This window comes from Callithrix jacchus, chromosome 10 (genome assembly GCF_049354715.1).
Source record: "Callithrix jacchus isolate 240 chromosome 10, calJac240_pri, whole genome shotgun sequence".
Lineage (NCBI taxonomy): Eukaryota > Metazoa > Chordata > Mammalia > Primates > Cebidae > Callithrix > Callithrix jacchus.
In genome coordinates this window covers 18,950,085-18,973,352 of record NC_133511.1, presented here as the reverse complement: position 1 = coordinate 18,973,352, position 23,268 = coordinate 18,950,085, and the positions used below count along the sequence as shown (strand labels likewise).

Here is a 23,268-nt window from a genome sequence, read left to right as displayed (position 1 = left end):
GCCAGAGACCAAAGCCGAAGGAGTAGCTTCCAGCAGGACAGGGAAGGGAAGGTGCCACGGGAGGGTGCATCTGCCATCTGACTGACCTACTGTGGGGCTTTTCTGTGGCACCAAAACCTGGTTGTTTCCTTTCTGCTTTTCAGGTTCCCTTTAAAGCAGGAACTGCCGCAAACCTCTTGAACACCGAACTGGGAAGGAAGTGGTGATTTATTCAGCCGGGAGCTGCGGCAGGTCTTAATGCTCCAAATAGCTGAGCCCTGAACAAAGAAAATCCCTGCCCTTATAAAGGCTTACAACTCGGCCGGGCGCGGCGGCTCACGCCTGTAATCCCAGCACTTTGGGAGGCCGAGGTGGGAGGATCACGAGGTCAGGAGTTCGAGACCATCCTAACCAACATGGTGAAACCCCTTCTCTACTGAAAAATACAAACATTAGCCAGGTGTGGTGGCGCATGCTTGTAGCCCCAGCTACTCGGGAGGCTGAGGCGGAAGAATTATTTGAACCGCGAGGCAGAGGTTGCAGTTAGCCGAGATGGTGCCACTGTGCCCTGGTGTCGGAGCTAGACACCATCTCAAAAATAAAAATAAATAAATAAATAAAAATAATAAAGGCTTACAACTCTAGAAAGTACATGTGAAAGGGTCTTGGTCCATGGAGTAGGCGTGGGGTATGTGGCTTAAGGTGGGGAGTTGATCCTGTTTAAGTGAGAACAATGCCTTCCGGAATTCCTCCCATACCAAGCCTGCGATATAGCTCGATTACAGGTGGCACCTGGTCTGCTAGCCTTTACTTCTCCTATTGAAATGCAACATGAAAGCCAAAGAGGGAGCTGGTCTTAAATGCTTAAGGGTGATTAAAGGTCTCCTTCCTCGCCTTGAAGCCCTGCTCTGAGATGTGGGGAGGCGGCAGCAGGTGGGTCCCTCATCTTGCCTTTTTTTTTTTTTTTTTTTTTTGGTCAGAGTCTTGCTCTATTGCCCAGGCTGGAGTGCGGTGGCACAATCTTGGCTCACTGCAACGTCCGAATCCTGGGTTCAAACCATTCTCTTGCCTCAGCATCCTGAGTAGCTGGGATTACAGGCATGTGCCACCGTGCCCGGCTAATTTTTGTAGTTTTAGTAGAGATGGGGTTTCACCATGTTGGTAAGGCTGGTCTCGAACTCCTGATCTCAAGTGATTCACCTGCCGTGGCCTTCCAAACTGCTGGGATTATAGGCATGAGCCACCGTGCCCAGCCTTCTTGCCTTTCCTCTTCTTTCTTCCCTTTTTTTTTTTTTTTTTTTTTTTTGAGAACGGAGTGCAATGGTGCCATCTCGCTCACGGCAATCTCCGCTTCCCGGGTTCAAGTAATCCTCCCGCCTCAGCCTCCCGAGTAGTTGGGACTACAGGTGGGCGCCACCACGCCCGGCTAATTTTTGTATTTTTAGTAGAGACGGGATTTCACAATGTTGGCCAGGATGGTCCCAATCTCTTGCCCTCGTGATCTGCCCGCCTCGGTCTCCCGAAGTGCTGGGATTACAGGTGTGAGCCACCGCGCCCGGCCTCTTTCCTCCGCTCTCTACTCCGGGCTCCAAGATCAGCCCTGGCAGCAGTAGTAAGGGTCCCAGGCCTCGCCTGGGCGGGATGGAACACGGCTTCCTTTCTCCCGGGCTCCCCCAGGGTTGCTCGCAGCGCCGAGTGGCGGGGAAGAGGAACTGCAGGAGCGTCCTCCTGGTAGGACATGGCGCCCCCGGGTTTCCCACAGGCCCCCTCCTGTAGACCAGCTGGCCTTTCCTCAGGGACGACTCAAAGTCCAATTTGAAGAGCTCTCTGGGGACATTCCTCTCCCTGGGTGGTGGTATTCTGGGGAGCGGATGTGAACTTTCCCGAAGGGGAGAGGTGTAAACTCCCAGCATCCTGTTACCACCCTCAGCCCCCATCACCCTTCATTCCCCAAGTGCAGGCTTGGGGCAGAGGAGTGGGAAAGGGATTAGGTGCTGGGACCGGGGAACCGACACCCAGGGTGTCGCAGCTGACAGCAGCGGGGCCCGCATCGCTGGAGGGAGACCGAGCCGCGCCCCTGCGGCGCCGATGCTGTCATCTGGCTGGAGGGCCCCAGGCTTTCCTTGACCAGAGGTCACAGCCTCACTGCCCACCCAGAAGGCAGCCCGAGACGCCCCCTGCGGCCTGGGTTTTCTCCACCCTGTCCCCGCGCCCACCCCAGCGGCTGCACCGCTTTGTACAAAGGACGGCTGGGCGGGTGGAAGCACTGCGCCGGCCTGCGCTGGGTCCGTCCTGGAGACCGGATCCGGGGCTTCCGGAGAGCCCCAGGGTCCCCGCGCACCCACCGGCCCGCGGCCGCTTGAGCATTTATGGTAATGTTTGGGTTGGAGCGAGCGGCCGGATCCCCGCCCCCTGCCTCCGCCTGGCGGGTCTTCGGAGCCGGCTCCTGGGGAGCTTAGCGCCGGCGCCTTCCCGCCCCGGCCAGGTCCCCCGGGCGCAGGCCCTGGGTGCCGGAGGGCTGAAGTCCGGCAGGTGGGCTGGCCCCGTGCGGAGGCTCCTAGGGCCAGGGGTTACCAGAGGGACAGTCCCCAGTCGGTCGGAGGAGGGGTCTGAGGGGTTGGGGGCTCCGATGGGAGGGCTATGATCCCCCTCAACCAACCCCACCCACCCACTGCTGCCCACCCAACCTCCGCCTCTGGCTTAAGAGTCCATCATCCCCAGGAAGAGTCCCAATGCCTCCACATCCTCTTTCTCCTGCTCTTCCCCCACTCCCTGGCAGGGAAGGGGCCGAGGGAAGAGACCAGCAGCTCCCAGGGGAGTCGTCGGAATGCTGGGAGCCTGGGAACAGACCATGCGGTCCCTGGGAAAGACAGGCTGTGGGAATCCCACCGTCTGCCCCCTCCCCAGGATAGGCCACCGGATGTCAGAGACCCCGGATCCCCAACAGGGGGCTTTGTGAGGGTGGGCCCCACCCCCCAGTCCAAGCCCAAGCCTGCTCGACCCCAGAGTTCAGTAGGCCAGCTGTGACGAAGTCAGCCCTCCCCCACTCTCTGCCCTCCACCCCCTGCTTGTTCCAACATAATCCACGCCATTGTGCCCGTTGCCCCCTCCCTCTGCTCCCCCTCTCTAGACCCCTGTACAATGGGGCCTTTGCAGCCTCTAGAATGGAGATGAACTCAGGGTTTTTCCGAGTTTAAAAATAGCCCCTCCCATCCCCCAGAAGGCCACCCTCCCTCTCTCCCATGGCGTTGTGGGTGCACCTCCATCCCGGCTGTGCCTCCTTCCTCCTGCCCTGGCTCAGCTGCGAAGGACATGGGTGAGACAGTGTCCGGCGGGAGTGGGGCTGCTTCCCCTCTTTCAATCTCTTCCCACTCATCTTCCACCCACCCCCGAGTACAGTATCCGGTTTCCTGCCCCCCTACCCTCCTCCACCCTGTTTTCACTCCTTCAGTACAATCTTCTCCTACTTGCACCCCCATTCTGGAAAAATTCTCCAACTTCCCCCCGGAAGACCCAGGCCAGATCCTATTCTCTGGCCTAGCCAGGGGGTTCCCCAGCCTTGATAACTGCCAAGATTGTTGGGACGCCCCCGCCCCGATGTCCTCAATACAGCTGCAAACACCTCTTTATCAGCTTCCTTCCTTGACCCAGCCCACCTTTCTCATATCCTTCTGGTCAAGGCCCCTGGATTCAGAAGGGTGGGTCGGAAGTCACTAAGTTCCCTATGCAGGAGCCAAGAGAGGACACTTGGGTTCCAGTCTTCCCCCTCCGTGACCTCTGGGAACAGGTCCATCCTTGTCTTTTTGCCTCCAACTCCCCAGGGTGCCACTTCTCCTTACTGTGAGCTGAAAAGCTCCATCCACCCAGAAGACTGTGGCTGAGGAGCCCAACTAGGACCCCACCCCACCTGGCCTCAGTTTCTCCACCTGTGGTCAGACCTGTACCAGAGACACGCAGAGGCCATTACTCGTGGGAGGGTCGCCTCACGTCTGAGGGGCCTGGCTCTACCATGGGCTGATGGAAAGCAGGCTTTTTACCCGCTGCCCACAGGGGGAAAAAAGAATTAGGCCTCTTCTAGCCCTGGCCTACATCTGAGCCAGGATCTTCCAACCCAGTCGCAGTGCTGGGTTTCTGCTGGGTGTCAGTCCTGTCCTGCTGAGTCCGTCATCAGCCCCCTTTCTCTCCTGCTGCTGCTGGAGTGCTAGCCTCCGGCCTCTAAGAGGAGCTGAGGGCTGATCCCCTTCACCTTCCGCTCCCTCCACCCCGCTCCCTGCCTCCACTCCTGGTCCTTTCTGTCTCTTTTCCCCTCTGAGTCCTCTCCCAGGTCCTGGCCTCCGAGGTCAGGGAATCCCAAAGTGCTCCTCTCAAGACACCATCCCAAAGCTATCTGCCCCCTAAGGCTACAATCCCCTCCCGAGCAGCCTAGACAGCTCCAGACTACTGGCTTCCTTAAAGGACAGTTTTCTGTGATGTTTGGTGGGGCCATGCAGGGGAGGAGACATCAGCCTGGATTCTAACCTCATTTCCCTTTCACTGCAGAGACAAATCCTCCACCCCCACCTGGCTTCAGTCTCCAGCGGAAGAAGAATTCAGAACTGACTGTCCTTGGTGGTTAGCTGGCTTTGTTTTCAGGCCAGAGAGGCAAATGATTAGTTAATGGTGTTAAGTGAAGGAAGGGGGTTGGGCAGGGAAGCCAGCTCCATGCCCAGCCCTGGCCTGCCAGGGCACACAGCATCCTTCAGCCATTCCCACTCCAGCCCAGCAGACAAAACATTCTCATCCATTCAGCTCTGGGCCCATGGCCAGTCTATACATTCCCTCTGGAGGGGGAGCCAGGGTCCTCCTCTTGTTTTCCCTGAAGGCTCCAGGACCCTGGAGGAGGGGTCGGCAAAGCTCTGAAAGACAAGGCTGCTGTGGTTTGCCAGTCATCTCTGCGTCATCAAAACGCCACCCGGGAGCATGCTCTCAAGTCACCTGGCCATCTCCAGGGTTTGCTGCCTCACCCTCCACATCCCCCCGCCAGCAGAGCGGTGGCCCTGGGCAACAGACCTCCACCCAAATCCAGGCCCCTATTTGGCACTACCTGTTGAAGGCGCCCCAGTAGATGTGGACCCCTTTTCTGAGGCCAAGCTGCTGGGGTCTCTGTGAGGCAAGAGTCCCTCTGCCCCAGAGCAGAGGCCAGAAGACCCAGGGAGAAGTCAGGGTTTGGGGAGAAGGGTAGGGCTGCCTACCCACGGAGAGCGGATTTGATTCCTCCCCCAGCTATAAATTAAGTCAATAGGGCTGGGGAGACATGGGGTGGGGGAAATCAGTGCTGCCGGGACCCTTTCAATCATCAGGAGGAGCAACAGGTTTGCAGAGTCAGGCTGGGGACCCTCCCCATGAGCTCATTCTTCTCCCTGTTTCTTTCTGGTAGGTGAAGGGAAACTGAGTCCCAGGGAAGGCTCCAGAGTGAAGAGGGAAGAAATGTGATTCTCAAGGCCCAGGCCTGGACAAGTGTGAACACCTTGGGCCTGTGAATTCAGCCCCCTCCTTCCTTTCTCTGGTCAAAAGCTGGACTTGCAGGAGCTTGGGTGTGAAGGGACAGCCCAGAAGGCACCATCTCCACTCCCCATACAGGTACCTCTGGGTCTGTGGGGCTGGCAAAGCGTTCTTCCCTCAAAGCTGCCAGTACTGTGAGCCTCAGGGTCAGTGCCAGGCCGGTGGCAGCAGCAGTGGTGCAATCATTCTGGGAAGTGATCGAGGCCGGCCCGAATTCTCTGTGGCAGGGGAGGGGAGCCCGAGTGGGAGGCCCCTTGGGGACACTGAGGACCAGGTCCTCTCCTGCTCCTCCCCCAGGAGGTCCCCGAAGCGCTACATTGATTGGCAGGGGCTGAGCAGGGATAAGCCTGGCTGGTTTCGACCCGGGGCGACTCCAGGCATCCGGGCCGGCTTCTCCCCACCGCCACCTGCGCCAGTCATACCCAAGACACCTGTCACTGCCCCCTCAGCCTTCCCAAGCCGGGGGCCTGGGAGTCCGCCTCCGGCCTACCTCCGGCAGCTCTCCTGGGCGCAGCTCCCAGGCTGGCGGCGCCGGGGCCCGCCCCCTAGGACTGCGGCGCGCGGGGCGGGGGCGGGGGGCTGCGCGGGGCGGGGCGGCCCGGGCGCTCCGGGCCCCCTCCCCGCCCCCCTGACGTCAGCCCCCGGCAGCCGCGAGCTGCTCACTTGGCTCTCGCCCTCCGGCCGGGAAGCATGGGCCTGCCCAGGCTGATCTGCGCCTTCTTGCTCTACGCCTGCTGCTGCTGTCGCCGCGCCGCGGGTGAGTGAGTTCGCAGGGGGGCCAGGAACGTGCCAGGGAGCAGAGCCAGAGGCGCGGCGTGATCGAGGCTTCGCGCCCGGGAGGATGCACCTCCTTCCCGGGTCCCCGAGCCCCCGGCGCCTTTTGCGCATGCAACTCTTCTTTGCAGCCAGTTTGCAGCCTCGATCCTAGAGTATCCCGGGAGCAGCACTGGGAAGGCGGAGAGGAGGCTGCAGCTGGGAGCGGGAGGGGGTGGAGCCCAGCCTCTCAGGGCGCTGGGGGGAGTCGTCCCTCAGGTGCTCACTCTGGGGTCCCGGAATTGGAGCGGGGCAGGAGGCGCAGCTGGGACGCATCCCCAAAGCCTGAATTCCGCGCTCGCCTGTTGCTGGAAAAGGCAGTTTCCTTCGCTGGAAGGGGTGCGCCGTCCCACCCCTTCCCCCTTGCGCCTAGGCATCAGGCCAGGCTGGAGGTGAGCGAGAGCGGGAGGTTCGGCGGCTCCCGCCCGAGCTGGGCGTTGGCAGGGGTTGCCGGGCGGTGTGGGTCGCCTCGCGCCTCCCCGAGTGACGGGATCATAGGGGACAGAGATAAGGGATGGAGGATTCCCAGACTGGAAGCGCCCGCTGGCCTATTTTGGGGACTATATTCAGGTGGGAAGAGCGCCCGGGCACCTCGGAGCGTTTCTCTGGATTCGCCTGGTAGCTGGGCGCACTCGGGTCCACGCTGCCCTTGTATGGCCCGCAGCAGTGTCGCGTGTTTTCTTTTGGCTCCCATTCCGCCGTCCCAGCCGCTGTCCAGCTAGGGAAGGGGAGGGCTAGGCAATACCCAGCTCGCTGGCCTCGTGCCCAGTGCCAACTACGTCCCTGGGGTATTCCAGGCTACTGCCTCCCTGGCTGACTTTATTTCTGGGGAAAGGGCTAAATCAGGCTCCATAGTTGCAGCTGGTCCAGCCCCACCCTGGCCTGCTCTTCTAGCTCTGGGAGGAGTCAGGGGTCTGAGGCTCGGGGTTGGAGACCCCCTCCACCTGCCCTCCTTGTCCGGCAGCCAGAGCAACAACGCAGGCATCCCAGAGTCCAGGCAGATGGTGTCGAGTGACATCACCTCCTCACAGGGCTGGCAGCACGCTGGCACCACTGACGTCACTCCTGCCCACTGCCTGGCCCTTGCCCTGACCCCTGGGGGAGACTCTGATGCCTCCATCCTTACCAGCTTCCCTGGGTGGGGTCCCCAGGTGTGTGTGGCGTGTTCGTGGAGGTGCTGCTGAGGGAGCATGACGGGAACTTCCGCCAGAGCTGGCATGCTGGGTCTTGTGGGGTAGGGCAGAGATTTTGGAGGGCAGAGGGTAGAGTAGTGGTGTCTTTCCCTGGGGGTGGTGACACAAAGGGGCTTGTGTGCCCCAGCCTGGCACACGCCTTGCATTCCCACACTCTGAGCTCACCCAGAGAGGAGGGGGCCTGGCAGGAAAGGGGCCTTCCTCTTGGCCCAGAGCCTAGGTCACCCCTCTCTGCCCCTCTACCAGCCTCAGCTGGAACTGCTCGGTGGTCAGTCTCTGCTGGGCTTCAAGGACCTGGGGTCTCCTGGATGGGGAGAGGCTGGCCTGGGTGGGGCACGGGTGGGGGAGTCGAGCGTTCAGAGAACAGGGCCCTCTGCAGACCCTCTGAGTGGCAGGAAGAACAGCTGCAGCAGTGCTGGAGAGAAGGATGGACAGCAGCCAGAGCTGACACAGCTGTGGGGCCCCGCCTCCCTTCCCCAGGTGTGCCCGGAGAGGCTGAGCAGCCTGCACCGGAGCTGGTGGAGGTGGAAGTGGGCAGCACAGCCCTTCTGAAGTGCAGCCTCTTCCAGTCCCAAGGCAACTTCAGCCATGTCGACTGGTTTTCTGTGAGTGCTGGGCTCCCGTGAGAGCAGCCCCGGCGGGCGGGGTGTCGGGGGGGAGGCTCTGCCCCTCCTGTAGCCCAGGACCCTCTCCTCCTCTGTATCCCTTCCCCCGTAGGTCCACAAGGAGAAGCGGGTACTTATCTTCCGTGTGCGCCAGGGCCAGGGCCAGAGCGAACCTGGGGAGTACCAGCACCGGCTCAGTCTCCAGGACAGAGGGGCTACTCTGGCCCTGACTCAAGTCACCCCCCACGACGAGCGCATCTTCTTGTGCCAGGGCAAACGCCCTCGGTCCCAGGAGCACCGCATCCAGCTCCGCGTCTACAGTGCGTGCCCCCGGTCTGCCTGCTGGGTAGTGAGGGTGGTGGGACGAGGTCCCATGTCCCCCTCATTACTCTTTTCTTGTAGAAGCTCCAGAGGAGCCAAATATCCAGGCCAATGCCCTGGGCATCCCTGTGAACAGTAAGGAGCCTTCAGAGGTGAGATGTGCGGTGGGTAGGATGGGCAGCTGGTGTGCAGGAACTGAGGTGGGGCTGGCAGGGTCTTGGAAGCAGGGAGACTCACACCCTGTCCTCCTTAGGTCGCTACCTGTGTGGGGAGGAATGGGTATCCCATTCCTCAAGTCATTTGGTACAAGAATGGTCGGCCTCTGAAGGAGGAGAAAAACCGTGAGTATCCCTTTCTGCTCCCAAAAACCACACTTGGGCCTGATGTGGTGGCTCACACCTGTAATCTCAGCACTTTGGGAAGCCAAGGCAGGGGGATCTCTTGAGGCCAGGAGTTCAAGACCAGCTTGGACAACATAGAGAGACTCTGTCTCTAGAGAAAATAAAAGCGTTAGCTAGGTATGGTGGTGTGTGCCTGTGGTCTCAGCTACTTGAGAAGCTGAGGCAGGAGGATCATATGAGCCCAGGAAATGGAGGCTGCAGTGGGTAGGATTATGCTACTGCACGCCAGCCTGGGGGACAGAGTGAGACCCCATCTCTCTTTTTTTTTTTTTTTTTTGAGATGGAGTTTCGCTCTTGTTACCCAGACTGGAGTGCAATGGCACAATCTCGGCTCACCACAACCTCCACCTCCTGGGTTCAGGCAATTCTCCTGCCTCAGCCTCCTGAGTAGCTGGGATTACAGGCGCGCACCACCATGCCCAGCTAATTTTCGTATGTTTAGTAGAGACAGGGTTTCACCTTGTTGACCAGGATGGTCTCGATCTCTTGACCTCGTGATCCACCCGCTTCAGCCTCCCAAAGGGCTGGGATTACAGGCGTGAGCCACCATGCCCGGCCAAGACCCCATCGCTTAAAAACATAAAAATAAAAATAAAAGGCACCCGGCCCTTTCAAGCCTATTTCTATATATTTGCTCATACATATTAATATTTCTAGGTCAGGCGCTCACGCCTATAATTCCAACACTTTGGGAGGCTGAGGCAGGTGGAGTTTAAGACCGCCTGGCCAAAATGATGAAACCCCATCTCTGCTAAAAATACAAAAATTAGCCAGGTGTGGTTGCGGGCTCCTGTAATCCCAGCTACTTGGGAGGCTGAAGCGGAGAATTGCTTGAACCCAGGAGGCAGAGGTTGTAGTGAGCCAAGATCACACCACTGCACTCCAGCCTGGGCAACAGAGTGAGACTCCATCTGAAAAAAAGTAAAAAAAAACAACTCTAGAACGATATAGGCTTTTGTTTTTTATTTTCTACGTCAGTTGTTCTTAACCAGGGGTGATTTTTGTACCCACTGCTCCTAGGAGAATTTGGCAGTGTCTGGAGCTAGTTTTGGTTGTCACACATAGAGGGGGTGCTGCTGGCATCTAGTGGGTGGAGCGGCCAAGGATGCTGCTCACATCCTGTAGCTCACAGGACAGCCCCACAGTGAAGACTCAGTGTGGCCTGAGACATGGGTAGTGCGGAGAAACCCTGACCAAGTGGTGCTGCATGGTATACATTGTTAGACCGTGTCTTTTGTAGTCTTTCTGGGTTTGTCTGTTTAGATCAACTGATCGCTTTGGCTACTGCCGAGGTTTCTATCCTATGTGTAGCATGCAGTTGAGGTCGCCATTCCCCAGTTAGTGGACCTCTAGATGGCTGCACATTTTTGTCATTGCAGCATTCTTTGCACACCACCTTGGATATGTGCTGACATGTACATGTTTTTCTAGGTTGACCCAGAGCAGTGAAGGTGCTAGGTTGAAGGGTTTCCAGCCTGCATTTGTACCTGATCCTCTACAGGGGACAGGGGACTCTTTACATGGTCCCCTGCCAACCCTGGTAGACAGCCGCAGGGTGAGGTTGGAGGTGGGGCTGAGGCTGTCTTCCTCCTCTTCCTCCCTGCCCAGGAGTCCACATTCAGTCCTCCCAGACTGTGGAGTCGAGTGGTTTGTACACCTTGCAGAGTATTCTGAAGGCACAGCTGGTTAAGGAAGACAAAGATGCGCAGTTTTACTGTGAGCTCAACTACCGGCTGCCCAGTGGGAACCACATGAAGGAGTCCAGGGAAGTCACCGTCCCTGTTTTCTGTGAGTACTGACCTGACTCTCTGCTCACTGGGGCTGGGGCTGCTGGAAGCTCCCAGCGGCCCCTCCTCATCCAGCCCAGGGTTGACTCATGGCCCAAGAGCTACTACCCCCTTTGCCTCTGCAGACCCGACAGAAAAAGTATGGTTGGAAGTGGAGCCCGTGGGAATGCTGAAGGAGGGGGACCGCGTGGAAATCAGGTGTTTGGCTGATGGCAACCCTCCACCCCACTTCAGCATCAGCAAGCAGGTGCGGGGGTTTGTGCTGGGTGCAGATGGGGGTGCAAGCAGAGACCCAGGTGGAGTGGCAGGAGGTGCACTCTGCTCACCTCCCCTATCCTCCCCCAGAACCTCAGCACCAGGGAGGCAGAGGAAGAGACAACTGTCGACAACGGGGTCCTGGTGCTGGAGCCGGCCCGGAAGGAGCACAGTGGGCTCTATGAATGTCAGGGCCTGGACCTGGACACTATGATATCGCTGCCAAGCGAAGCACAGGAACTGCTGGTGAACTGTGAGGGGCTGGGGACCCAGGATAGGGGGACCAGGCTGGGGCCGTAGGGAACTGGCCCTGCCCTCCCAGGTGACGTGATTGCTGTACCCCTAGATGTGTCTGACGTCCAAGTGAGTCCCGCAGACCCCGAGAGACAGGAAGGCAGCAGCCTCACCCTGACCTGTGAGGCAGAGAGTAGCCAGGCCCTCGAGTTCCAGTGGCTGAGAGAAGAGGTACCCAGGCGGGGCTGGGGCAAGGGGCTGATGGGTGGGTGGGGCCGGGGGTGACAAGGGTTTGCTCTTTCCCAGATGCTCTGACCCATCTCTCACCCCAGACAGGCCAGGTGCTGGAAAGGGGGTCTGTGCTCCGGTTGCACAACCTGAAACGGGAGGCAGGGGGCGGCTACCGCTGCATGGCATCTGTGCCCAGCATACCCGGCCTCAACCGCACACAGCTGGTCAACGTGGCCATTTTTGGTGAGACCCTCCCTCTGGGCAGAGACCAGGTCACTCCAAGTGGGGTTGTTTTAAGCTCTTTGACAAAAAGCCACCTGCTGCCTTGGGGCACTCTGGTGGGGAAGGGGAGGCAGGCTAGCCAGGCTTGCCGCCTCACCCCTCCTTACCGCCCCAAGGCCCCCCTTGGATGGCATTCAAGGAGAGGAAGTTGTGGGTGAAAGAGAACATGGTGTTGAACCTGTCTTGTGAAGCATCAGGGCACCCCCGGCCCACTATCTCCTGGAACGTCAACGGCACGGTGAGCAGGTGTCTCTGCCATGCTCTCCTCCTCCCTGCCTGGACTTCGCTGCTGGGACCAGAGATCCTCCCCATTCCCTGAGCTGCCCCCTTCCTTTCCTTGCAGGCAAGTGAACAAGACCAAGATCCACAGCGAGTCCTCAGCACCCTGAATGTCCTCGTAACCCCAGAGCTGTTGAAGACAGGTGTCGAATGCACGGCCTCCAATGACCTGGGCAAAAACACCAGTGTCCTCTTCCTGGAGCTGGGTGAGGCCCGCATCCCTGCAAGGGATGGCAGGGGCAGGCCCAGGCACGGGCAGTAACTTGCGCTTCTCCTAACTCCCCTCCCTCTGCCTCCTAGTCAATTTAACCACCCTCACACCAGACTCCAACACAACCACTGGCCTCAGCACTTCCACTGCCAGTCCTCATACCAAAGCCAACAGCACCTCCACAGGTAAGCCAGGCCTGGCAAGAGAACAGGGCCATGCCAGGGCAACCTTTTTGCCCTGTCCCTCCTCAGAGAACCGTGTCCAGAAAGGTGTGTAGCAGCCCCATCTTCTGTCGGCTCTGGACTGGCTGGGGCAGCAATGGTGACAGGGTGGCCTTGAGCAGTAGCAGTGACAAGAAGTGTCTTTGTGGCGCAGAGAGAAAGCTGCCAGAACCGGAGAGCCAGGGCGTGGTCATCGTGGCTGTGATTGTGTGCATCCTGGTCCTGGCAGTGCTGGGTGCCATCCTCTATTTCCTCTACAAGAAGGGCAAGCTGCCGTGCGGGCGCTCAGGCAAGCAGGAGATGTAAGCCCAGCACTGGCCCTCTGCCCCCGCCCATCCTGCTGCCCAGCCTGCCGCCTGCCCAGCACCCACCTGCCCCTTGAGAGCAGGAGTAGGGCCCTGGGCCGGGGTGTCCCCGCTCCACTGCCCACTGCCCAGCTTCCATCAGCCACACGGTCTCATGACCTGCTTCCCTACCCTGGAGCAAGGAGCCCTCATCCATCCCACATCCTTCATAGTGGGCCCTTCCCTTCCTGCGGCCCCAAGGTGCCAACCTCTCGCCTCCCTCCCTCCTCCCAGCACGCTGCCCCCGTCTCGCAAGAGTGAATTTGTAGTTGAAGTTAAGTCAGATAAGCTCCCAGAAGAGATGGGCCTCCTGCAGGGCAGCAGCGGTGACAAGAGGGCTCCAGGAGACCAGGTAGGAGGCAGTTCCTGTGGCCAGAGCCTGCCACATCCTCAGGGACCGGGGGCAGCAGGGCTAACAGTTCTAACTCTATCCTTCATCCCTCTTTGGTGGAGATAGGGAGCAGGCCCCCTTTTGCCTTCTTAACACTACTCACAGATGGCAGGGCCAGGCAGGTGGCTGAGGGAGCTGGAGAAAGACTGAGAAAGACCTGTCCCATCACCATCACCTTTTCCTGACCAATGCCCGTCGCTCTGTGTGGCCATTTCACCAGTGCAGTCAGACAGGGGCCACCCTCCTTCGCTGGCCTGCCATGCCCATCCTCGCTTCCTCCCCAAGGCTGCCACACCGAGTTCATCAGCTTCTGCTTCCATCTCTCCTTCTCAGTACTCACACCTTCAACTCTGAGCACCGTCTCCGTGTTCCCCTCTTCTCCTCTACCCACTTTTAGGGAGAGAAATACATCGATCTGAGGCATTAGCCCGGAATCACTTCAGCTCCCTTCCCTGCCTGGAACGTTCTCAGCTCCCTGCTCGCTCCTTGCAGTCAAAGCCTTCAAAGGGACTAGACAGAAACCTGCTCCCCTCGCCAGCACACCCCCTTTCAGAGGGCCACTGGGTTAGGACCAGAGCTGACCTGAGGACCTCACCTGCCCCTGGAAGGCCTGCTTTTCAGGGACCAGTCCACCACCATCTCCACGTTGAGTGAAGCTCATCCCAAGCGAGGGGCCTGTCTCCCGAGTGGGTAGGAGAGTTTCTTGCAGAACGTTTTTTCTCTTTACACATATTATGGGCGTAAATACCTGGCTCCTGCCAGCAGCTGAGCTGGGTAGCCTCTCTGAGCTGGTTTCCTGCCCCAAAGGCTGGCTTCCGTCATCCAGGTGCGCCACTGAAGTGAGGATGCACCGGAGACAGGCGCCTGCTCATGTTGAAGTGCGCTGTTCACACCAGCTTCAGAGAGCACCCCAGCAGCATCCAGAAGCAGCTGCAGTGTTACTGCCGCCACCCTCCTGTCTGCCTCTTAAAAGTCTCCTATGACATTTTCTTTGGGCAGAAGCTAGGAACTGGTATCATTCCTTAAAAAGTAATGTGCCTGCAGTGAGGAAGCTGGGCATTGTTTTTGAGTTCAGGTGAATTAGCCTCAAACCCCCATGTTCACTTGGCTCCCACGACCCTCTTGATTAATCACGTAAGACTGAAAGGCAGGGGGGAGTGGACAAAGATGAGGTCTACGCTGTCCTTTATGGGGATTAAAGCTATGGTTATATTAGCACCAAATTTCTACAAACCAAGCTCATGGGCCCCGACCCTAGGAGAAGGGCCCAAATGAGAGAATGGTACTTAGGGATGAAAAACAGGCCTGGCTAGAGCTTTGGGGTGTGCGTGTGTGTCTGTGTGTGCACACATATGTGTGTATATATGGTTTTGTCAGGTTGTGTGTAAATTTGCAAATTGTTTCCTTTATATATGTGTATATATATATTATATATATATATATATATATATATATATGAAAAATAAAGCTTAATTGTTCCAGACACCTTACATTGCTTTTTATTCATCATGGGTACCACAGGAACCTGGGAGCCTCTGAAACTACCACCAAAGGCACACAAAACTGTTTCCACCTGGCAGCAGAGATCAGGGGTTACTTCTGCTTCTGAGCAAATGGCTCAAATTCTACCAGAGCGGATAGTCCCCCTACTTTTCAGCAGCCAAACTGCCCTGACGGAGGCAGCACATGGCCTGGCAGGAGTTGTGGCCTCTTCCTATGCTTTCCTGCCACTTAGAATTGCCCTTGAGACAGCAGTTCAGGTCACGCCATGAGAGAGTGGCCTTGGCATCTGGCAACTTGTGTATTGCCTCCCACCCCCTGAATGAGCAGGAACTCAAGTCAGCTACAACAAAAGAAACTTTATTTAAAAATATTTTTTTTTACAGACATGGGTGCTTGAAAAAGCTCTTTAGTTAACTGTGTATGGAAATGAAAAAAATTAATAAATAACATTAGTATAACAGACCTCTAAACGTTAATACATTGGCAAAATAAAATGGACTTAAAATGAAAATGAATCTTAAAGCTCTGCTATTCTCTGTAAGAATATTTACCTTCTGTTTTATTCTTTACAGGTGAGAATGATTAAATACTGCTAATATAAATTTTTTTATATTAATGACACATTTTTAAAATAGTCCACAAAAATCTCATCTATGTGTTTGTATTCCTAACACTGATATACAAACTGGGACTGCATTCGGGAGAAAGCGTAAGTTATCTCCAGCACCCCCAGGCTAAGAATTTCAAAACTTGAATAAGGAGGACTTTAAAATTCCTATCTTCCAATTCTTTATTAAAGGCAGGGGAAACTGAGGAAAGGGTAAGAGATAAGTAAAATGTTAAATAGAAAAACTTTTGCTAAAGCTCACTATGGTCACATTACTGAGGACAGGCTTCTGGTCCATGTTCCTTGCTGCCCTTCCCTGGGGAAACCAGGCCCTGCAGAGGGCACTAGCTGCTTAATGCTTTAAGTCTGAAGTCTTCAAATGAAAGGCCAGCCACGTCCGATGGGGGCTGGGGGTGGGGGCAGGAGGTTTAGACCAGTTCAGGATCCAGCAAAAAGAAAAGACAAAACCACCAACCTCCCCTTCTCGGGAGAGTCCATCCTACACTCCTCCACGCAGTTGGGTAATTAATGTCATCAGGAGGCTAGGACACTTAAAATGGTCCAGAGTTTACCTGGAAATTGTGGAACAGTCTGTCTCTTGCAGGAGACAAGGCATTCAACCTGATAACTAAGCTTGTGATTGGAACCAATCGAATGATCCCAGGGTACAACGCTTCTCCACTGAAGCCTCATGGCAGGGGAAAGGGACTCGACACAATGCATCTGCATGTCACCTCTTCAGTCACAGAGAGCATTCTTTCCTGTCCTCTAGACACTAGGGACTAATGATACTCAAGGTAGAGGAGCTCCGACTCTGGTATTTCCATATTAAGTCCTAAAATGCAGCCTGGGATACAGTGCTGCCTTAGAAAGGCACAAAACATTTGGCTTTTTTTTTTTTTTCAGTGTGCTAAAAATTGTTTTGTTTTGAATAAAGGAAAAAGATATATAAGGTTAAAAATCCCAAGTCACCACAGCCAGAAAGCAGATGTAGGAGGTAACTCATAGCTGCCATGCCCCTACCACGTTTCAGCAGGAAGTCAGGCTTTTATTTCAAGGCCAAGACACTAGAACAGTGCTGAGCAGGGTAGGTCAGGAGGCATTTACTCTCATGGGCACTGCATTGCACGCTCGCTCACCCAGACAGCAGGAGAAAGAGGCCATGGAAGCCAACACGTGGTCTACAGACTCCGAAGTGGTTCTCTGCCTCTCCAGTTTTAAAGACAGCCATAAGCATGGCTACCCTCACCCACAACAAAGTCAGAGGTAGGTAGGAAGGAGGGAGCTGACACCCAGGCACCCAGGACGCCCCGCTTCAGGGCTCAGCATGGAGGTGGCGCAAGGCCTGAGGAGCTGCACACAGCATGTATTGAGCAATACTCCTCTCTGGCCTCCCATCTAGTTTAGGGGTAGAAGGAGAATGTAGGAGAGGCAACGGGGGCGTGGGGGGGGGGGACGGCTGACATTCCTTTTTGGGACTGAATCAGGCAATCAGGACTCTGCTGCTTTCTTCAGCTACCAAATCAGGAGATTTGAGGCTGGCTTTTGGGCTTTGCCCTGTACAGACAGAGAGAGTGGTCGGCTGCATTTTTCTCAAGCTCTGTACCCAGGAAGGGGTGGCAAGAGAGACACCCAGCTTAGTCTCTCCGTCAATAGCTGCTCTTCCACCTGCGCTTCCCACCTGACACACCACAGCCACTCGGAGCTTGCTCTCCCCATCCCTATTTTTCCATCTCTCACTCTTTACTACTTTCTAGAACCAAGAAACACTGGCATTTCCCAATGAAACCAACCCAGACTTCCTGTAACACGGTGAAGGCACATGGCACTGCTGTCCCTCTGCTGCAGTTGTAGTCAGGAGCCTAGACTACAACATCCAAGGCGAAGCCTGACGACCCCCTTCCTCCCTCGATGGACATCTTTGGATTATTAGGTAACATCTGTGTATCAAATGACTCTTGTAGTTTAAAAAACTTTTAAGTAAGGCAGTATGAAATGCCTTCCAGTGTCTAAGATGAGATAAATATAAGATCAAAAGATTCAAGCAAGCAAAAGTACAGCTTTAAAAAAACAGAAAAGGAAAGCTTTTATACAGGACTAAGAAGAGAGCAACTGCCAGAAGACACAGGTACACTGTTCAGGGGGCGCTCAGTAAAAACTCTATCCTAAACTGGAATTTGTATTTGATTTCTATCCTGGCAACTGCTCCAGTATTATATATTCTTACTGGCTCTGGCAAAGTAGTTTCTGAGGTGCCTAGGAAGGCTTGCCTGAGAACATTACTGCAGAGCAGCCCTCAGAGAGGAGGGAATGAGACAGTAAGGAGGAGAGTGGAGAAGGCAGGCCACAAGTCCAGAGAATGAACATATTTTCAATCACTCAAACCTGAACAGAAGTCCGTGGGTAGTGGCTACAGTGGAACCCGTTATGAGATTCTGCTCTGGAAATAACATGGATTCAGAAGGCAAAAGACCTGAGGCTGAATGGAGGCTAAGGAAGCCACCCAGGAATAGGCGAGCTCTGGAACAGGACAGGCTGGCCCACAAGAGGGAGGTAAGAAATCTTGGATGCCAAGACTGACAAAGGGAAGAAAAACAGGAAATAAAGACAATGACCACAATTAAGTTAAACCTAAGGATTTCTATGATGTCTTGGACAAACTCCGGTGCCTTCCTTTCCACTAGCAAAAAGGCAGGAGTAGCGGCTTTACTCCCCGAGTAGAAGCCTTTTTAGGATGTCTGTGGAGTCTCTGCCCCCTTCTCTGAGAAGCTTCCTGTCTCCAGCTGAAGGAGTCTGCCACATCTCTGCTCTCCCTGGCAAGGCCAACACTCAGGGATAGATGCTTGATCAATGTGCTGGGCTGAATGTAGTTTTTCTTAAGAATATCAAGTATAGGAAATTGAGAATTTGTTCATGGTGATCCCAGAGTTGGAAGGGGTGTGGATTGGAGGACTGGAGTGCCTATTTGGGGGCCACACATCCCATTAGCAGACTGTGAAGTGGGAGGAAGAAACAGGTGCGAAGCTCTGCAGTTCGGCTCCACCAGAGAACCAACAGCACTTCCCATCCTGGGTCCTGTGAAACACCTGCACCCTTACAATGACTCCCTCCTTTCTTACGCTTGAACATCTGTTTCTTGTATCCAAAGGATCCCTAAGCAGAACAGTCAATACAACCTCAACTATCTTCCACTATCCACCACCCTCTAGGCATTAAGCAGTTCTATGTATTCCTAACAAAAGACCACTCATGGAGACTGAGTTCAAAGGAGTGACAGTAATAGTTTATGCTGAGTTAGAGTACTTTAGATTGAACTTCTAAAACTCTAAGGTCTGGGAGAATAATGTGTGGACACTAAGCTTCAGGGTCCCTAAACTCCTTGCTCTTTGCGGGGAGGTAAAGGCTGACAATTAGAGGACTGATGAAGTTCAATCTGTATTAATGTCTGGCTCTTGGGAGACCAAACAACTAACTGAAGATCAGGACCCAAAGATAGGACCCACACCTCCAGGCCTTTTAAAACAGAGTTAGCTGCAAAGGTTATTGAAAGACTGGAAAACCAATTCCAAATAGTACAGGACATGGTGACAGGTCACAGAGGGGTGGTATGAAAATCCTCCCAACAGAGGGGATTAGGGATACAGCAGCTCAGGAAAAAGTTCAAGGAAGGCACTAGATTGGAAAGGGACATGTGGGCAGATGCTTTGTTTAAACATTTAATGCCTTACTGTGCAACTCTGAGCCAACTTACCCTTCAACTCACCAAACAGATTCCAGTGAAATACATAAAAACAGTAGGTATCCATGAGACTTACATCAAGGAATCTCCCAGGCATGATCAAAGCTATAGGAGACAACAGGGGATAATGGAAGAGTCTTGGCCTGCTATTAACAAAAAGAGCTCTACAAGGAAAGGTCAGTCTACGTGAAAGAGCTGTGAATAAAAATTGTACAATCATATTGGGAAGAGCTATTTTAAGGTCAAATGCAGAGGCTAAGAGAGACCAAGTACAATCCCCTAAACATCAGTAAACTATCATGCAGTGGCAAGGGAAGGACACATACCTGACAGTTCTGGCACATGGTCATCACACATAAACATTTGCTGGATGAACAAACGGACTGTTACAGCCAGGTCAATAGTCAGAAAACGATTTTTCAATGAACAGTGGTCATTCCAAAGTCAGAAAAGCCAACGGAAAGAAGGGGGCCTTATAGTTTGAGAAGGTCTAATCTGACTTTCATGATGTGAGGTAGGAGAATATTCTGCTTTATCACCATTGTTGAACACCTACAAAAAGAACTAGATCTTAAAAGGAATATACAAGTGGTCCCTAGTTTTCACAAGCAAGTTTTGTTATAAAAATTTGTTAAGTTGACTGTTTGAACCATAAACACATTTTACTTTTCTATAGAGAAAACATATATTTTAAGAGTGATCAACAGTGACTCCTACCTCCCTTAACCAGAAAAAAAATCTTTTAAATCCACAAAATAGCTAAATAATACTAATAGTACTATCCCACATCGTGGGCCCCGGTAATAAGGGTCTGTGTAAGAAGAGAAAGGGGCCAGAAAAATGGCAGATTATGTAGCACAGGGCTGGGGGAGACGAGCGAGTGGAAGAGAGTGGCTACCCACAGGCAGAGAGCACTATTCACAAAAATATTACAGATACATGCTGAGATGAGAAGCTGCCTGGTCTATTACTTAACTAAAGGGAGGTATATTAAGAGCCCACAGGTAAGAACCCTCTACTTCAGTGGAAGGAACACTGCAGCTGGCAAGGCCCAGTTGTGGTTGCTACAGAGCAGCGATGCAGCAACAAGCCAGCTCGGAAAGCAACCTGCGAAGACACAGGGAAAGCAGGAAACTGGGCTGAACACAACAGCCCAATGAACACGAGAAAAAGGAGAACAAAGTGAAGGGACAAGGGGATGGGCTTGCCAAAAATGGCAAAACCTGAAGTCTGTTCATCAATGGCAGTTTCAGTTAAATTCAGAGCAGAGCCCCATACAAATGGAGGATGAAGAATGGGTTACTGGTGCCTTAGTCAACAGAAAATATAAACAATTAAGCTTTTAAGAATATCTTCAAAACAAAAGCCACATGAAAACCTTCCTTAGTTTTGCCTGTAAATCTTAGACACAGACCCAGGTATGTCCTCAGAGCACCCAGTCAAAGGAAAAATCCTCATGAAATGATCCAAAACCTTGAATGCTGGCAGACAACTGTGACAAACTAACACCCAAGCCCATCCATGGGGCACATGCACAACACAGGGAGCTGGAGCCTCAGTTCCAGGCTGATTCAGAGCCACGCAGGACTCAAAAAAGGAAAAGTCGAGACTGCCCTTAGCTTATGCAGTAGGGACAATAATTTCCAGAGAAGATTTAGATGCACGGAAAAGGCAAAAGATGTATAGCCAGTGCTTTGTCTTCTGAACAGATCTTTAGACTACAGGCAATATGTGCAGATAAAAAAATTACAGTATAGATAGGCCTGGAAACTGCTGCCATTTTTTCCAGTTCTTGGTCTAGGCCTTCAATATTTAAAATACAAAATGGAACATTACCTCAAATGAAACAGTATGCGTACTGGCGTTTACAGGTTGCCGGTGTTCTACTGTTTGCTGTTCGCTGCCATTTTCGTTCTGCCCCACTCCACCCCAATTCGGGACCACCTCACCTAATGGGGGCCTATGCCGCTTTATGCCAATGTAGAGAAGACACTGGGTAACCACAGCACATCAACACGAGGTCCTGCACCGCCTACTCTAAGAACATAAATGGCTCTGAGGCCAGAGGATAAAACCAAAAGATCTACAAGTAGCTGAATGCCAAGAGACGAGTCAGAACAAGTTTCAGCTCCAAAGATAAGACTGAAAAGAAAACTGATCCACGGAGGTGAAGTCATTTCTGTCTAGATCTAAAGACAAAAGCATGACTTAGATTTTCAGGAAGACAGATTTATTAAAGAGCAAGCTTACTTCTGACGTGGAGAAAGGTTATACACTGCTTAAGGAAGTCAGCAAAACACTCTGGGCAGTATACTAACTGAACTCGAGGGATCATTTACCAGCAATATAAAGGAACTGACTAATGGTTCTCCAAACTGGACCCTTAATCTTCTTTACGAACTTGCAATTACACAAACTGCCAGCATATACTGTCTTTGACTGCAGTAATTTACTCACCAAATGATGTCTAATACTGTGAAGAACACAGTAATTACAGAGAGTATTTAGGACCTCAGGTGAAGAGGAAAAGGGAAGGAAAGGAGGGTTACATTCCCAAAGCCACAGACCCAAGAAAAAAACCACATCATCGGGAGGCAGCAAGGCAGGGAAGGTGCCATCAGCAAGAGGCTGTGCCACCATGGGTATTATCCCCACTCTTTAAAGGGAAAAGGAAAACCATTGCTGAAAATCTAACTAGTATTCCCCATGTTCAACTGAAGTTACCCACAGTGAAATTAGTTTGCTGGGAAGAAAAAAACGGAACGGATAAATCCTTACTCTCTATTTTGTGCATTTAAATAGCATATGAACGAAGCTTCCTAAAAGCTTTCTGGTATTCTGGCCAGAAAGTCATCCTGGAAATACATGTTTTTCCCTTCTTCATTAAGTAAAAAGATTCATGACCTACATCAGAACATATACCTGGCACCAAGGCAACTGACTCCCACAGACTCTTTTCTGGGGAGGGCATGGAATGTATTTGAAGGCCTCTATCTCAAATCAGTCATTATGTAATTAGGATAATCAAACATCTTAATAAATTCAATGTTCCTATAGAAACAGTGTTCTGGAGTGACCAGTGTTAGCTGCTAGTATCAAACATGACTATAATAGTGTAGCTACAGTACTTTTCCTCCCACCTATCTACCAAACAAACCAATACCATCACACACAATAAAGAACATCCCATAAGCTGCTTGGCCTCAGTAAGGCTGGTCATAGCAAGCCCACTGCCAATGACAGAACACCAAGAAAGATGGGGAAAGGACAGAGGGAGGGTGTTCTAAAAATGTAAGACTTTAGCTATGCACATGATAATATAAGCCAGAGGGGAGTGTTGAAGCTGTAATACACACTAGGCTTGGGTTTAATACCACAGTAGATGGAATTCTTTAAAAGATTCCTTCCTAAACCTTTTGTGATAATTCCTCGCCTGGAATTAACACACACAGCAGGTTAATCTTATAATCACGAGGACACACACAACCACAGGCAGACAGACACACACACGGCCACATCCTTAACCCAGGAAGTCTTAAGTCCTCAATTAGGATTTCCAGCACAATACTTGTTCTACGGCTTTCTGGACTATTCCCCGGGTAGGTTACCATGTAATAAAATCCACATGCTCTCCATGTGGAAACTGAAGGACACTCTCAAATGCACTCTCAAGAAATAATAAAACATACTAGCTGCTCCATTTGCATTTCACTGCTTTGAAATCTTGGAACCACTGATGTGATATCGATATCCCACAGAGAGGGCAAGACTTCATGTGAAGTCTCCAAAGGAACTGCCCTTTTAGGTGCTACTTGAGTAATAACTCCCAACTCACTGGTCCTCTAAACCTGCAGCAAGGAGGTGGTGTGCTAGGTAGCTACATGGGCAGGAGAAGAAATGGAAACAAATTCCCGGAGGATGTTTTTGGCCATCTCGATGTTGTTCTGGGCAATGACCAAAGCTTTCTGGATGTCCTGGTAGGAGTATCCCTGACTCAGGAGGTTCTCAATCTCACTGGAGAGCTGAGGTGAGGCGGTGGCAGCAGAGGAGGAGGCAGCACTGCTACCTTGCTGACCGTTGACAGCTTTCCGTTCAGAGTTGATTCTCCGAGGGAATGGTTTAGGAGGCCTCTCGGGAACTTGGGAACCTTCGGTGACATCTAGAAGAAACAGTAAAGAAAATATTTGCAAATCTGGGGAAATACTCATTTAACGACAGCAATAGTAAAAAATGTGCTAATATCAAGATTGTATTGACTTCCTGTAAATTGGGTACATGTGCTCTTCAGCCACAGCACTGGGTTTTATAGGTTCAAGGGTTTTAAGGTATAG

General features: G+C 53.1%; 2 protein-coding genes across 11 annotated transcripts in view; one reads left to right on the top strand and one right to left on the bottom strand.

Annotated features, from left to right (window-relative positions):
- Positions 1-6,181: 6,181 nt before the first annotated feature.
- Positions 6,182-15,102, top strand: MCAM (melanoma cell adhesion molecule). 8 transcript variants are annotated; one of them, XR_004731050.3, is made up of 17 exons: positions 6,182-6,277; positions 8,007-8,131; positions 8,244-8,451; positions 8,534-8,604; positions 8,706-8,793; positions 10,462-10,641; positions 10,766-10,887; positions 10,986-11,148; positions 11,242-11,360; positions 11,462-11,603; positions 11,759-11,880; positions 11,986-12,127; positions 12,222-12,317; positions 12,508-12,655; positions 12,932-13,049; positions 13,486-13,778; positions 14,610-15,102. XR_004731050.3 is itself a non-coding variant. In XM_078339685.1 (16 exons), the coding sequence occupies exons 1-16, from the start codon at positions 6,211-6,213 to the stop codon at positions 13,513-13,515; spliced, it is 1,941 nt and encodes a 646-aa protein (XP_078195811.1). In that variant the 5' UTR covers positions 6,182-6,210; the 3' UTR covers positions 13,516-14,573. The 8 variants fall into 8 exon arrangements, 4 of the variants coding, with proteins under 4 accessions (XP_078195811.1, XP_035120749.3, XP_035120750.3 ...); XR_004731049.3 differs by lacking the exon at positions 14,610-15,102 and adding an exon at positions 13,915-14,573; XR_013523077.1 differs by lacking the exon at positions 12,222-12,317.
- The window catches only part of CBL (Cbl proto-oncogene), a 91,477-nt gene continuing 83,139 nt past the window's right edge, over positions 14,931-23,268 (bottom strand). For all 3 annotated transcript variants that reach the window (XM_009006976.5, XM_054241353.2, XM_002754434.5), the window contains exon 16: positions 14,931-23,096. In XM_009006976.5, coding sequence (XP_009005224.4) covers positions 22,807-23,096 — 290 coding nt within the window. In that variant the 3' untranslated portion in view covers positions 14,931-22,806. The remainder of the gene's footprint in view (positions 23,097-23,268) is intronic.

Coding starts and splice junctions, on each gene's coding strand:
- MCAM (XM_078339685.1), top strand. CDS start 6,211: ATGGGCCTGCCCAGGCTGATCTGCGCCTTCTTGCTCTACGCCTGCTGC. Junction 6,278..8,006: donor CTGCTGTCGCCGCGCCGCGG/GTGAGTGAGTTC, acceptor TCCCTTCCCCAG/GTGTGCCCGGAGAGGCTGAG. Junction 8,605..8,705: donor ACAGTAAGGAGCCTTCAGAG/GTGAGATGTGCG, acceptor TGTCCTCCTTAG/GTCGCTACCTGTGTGGGGAG.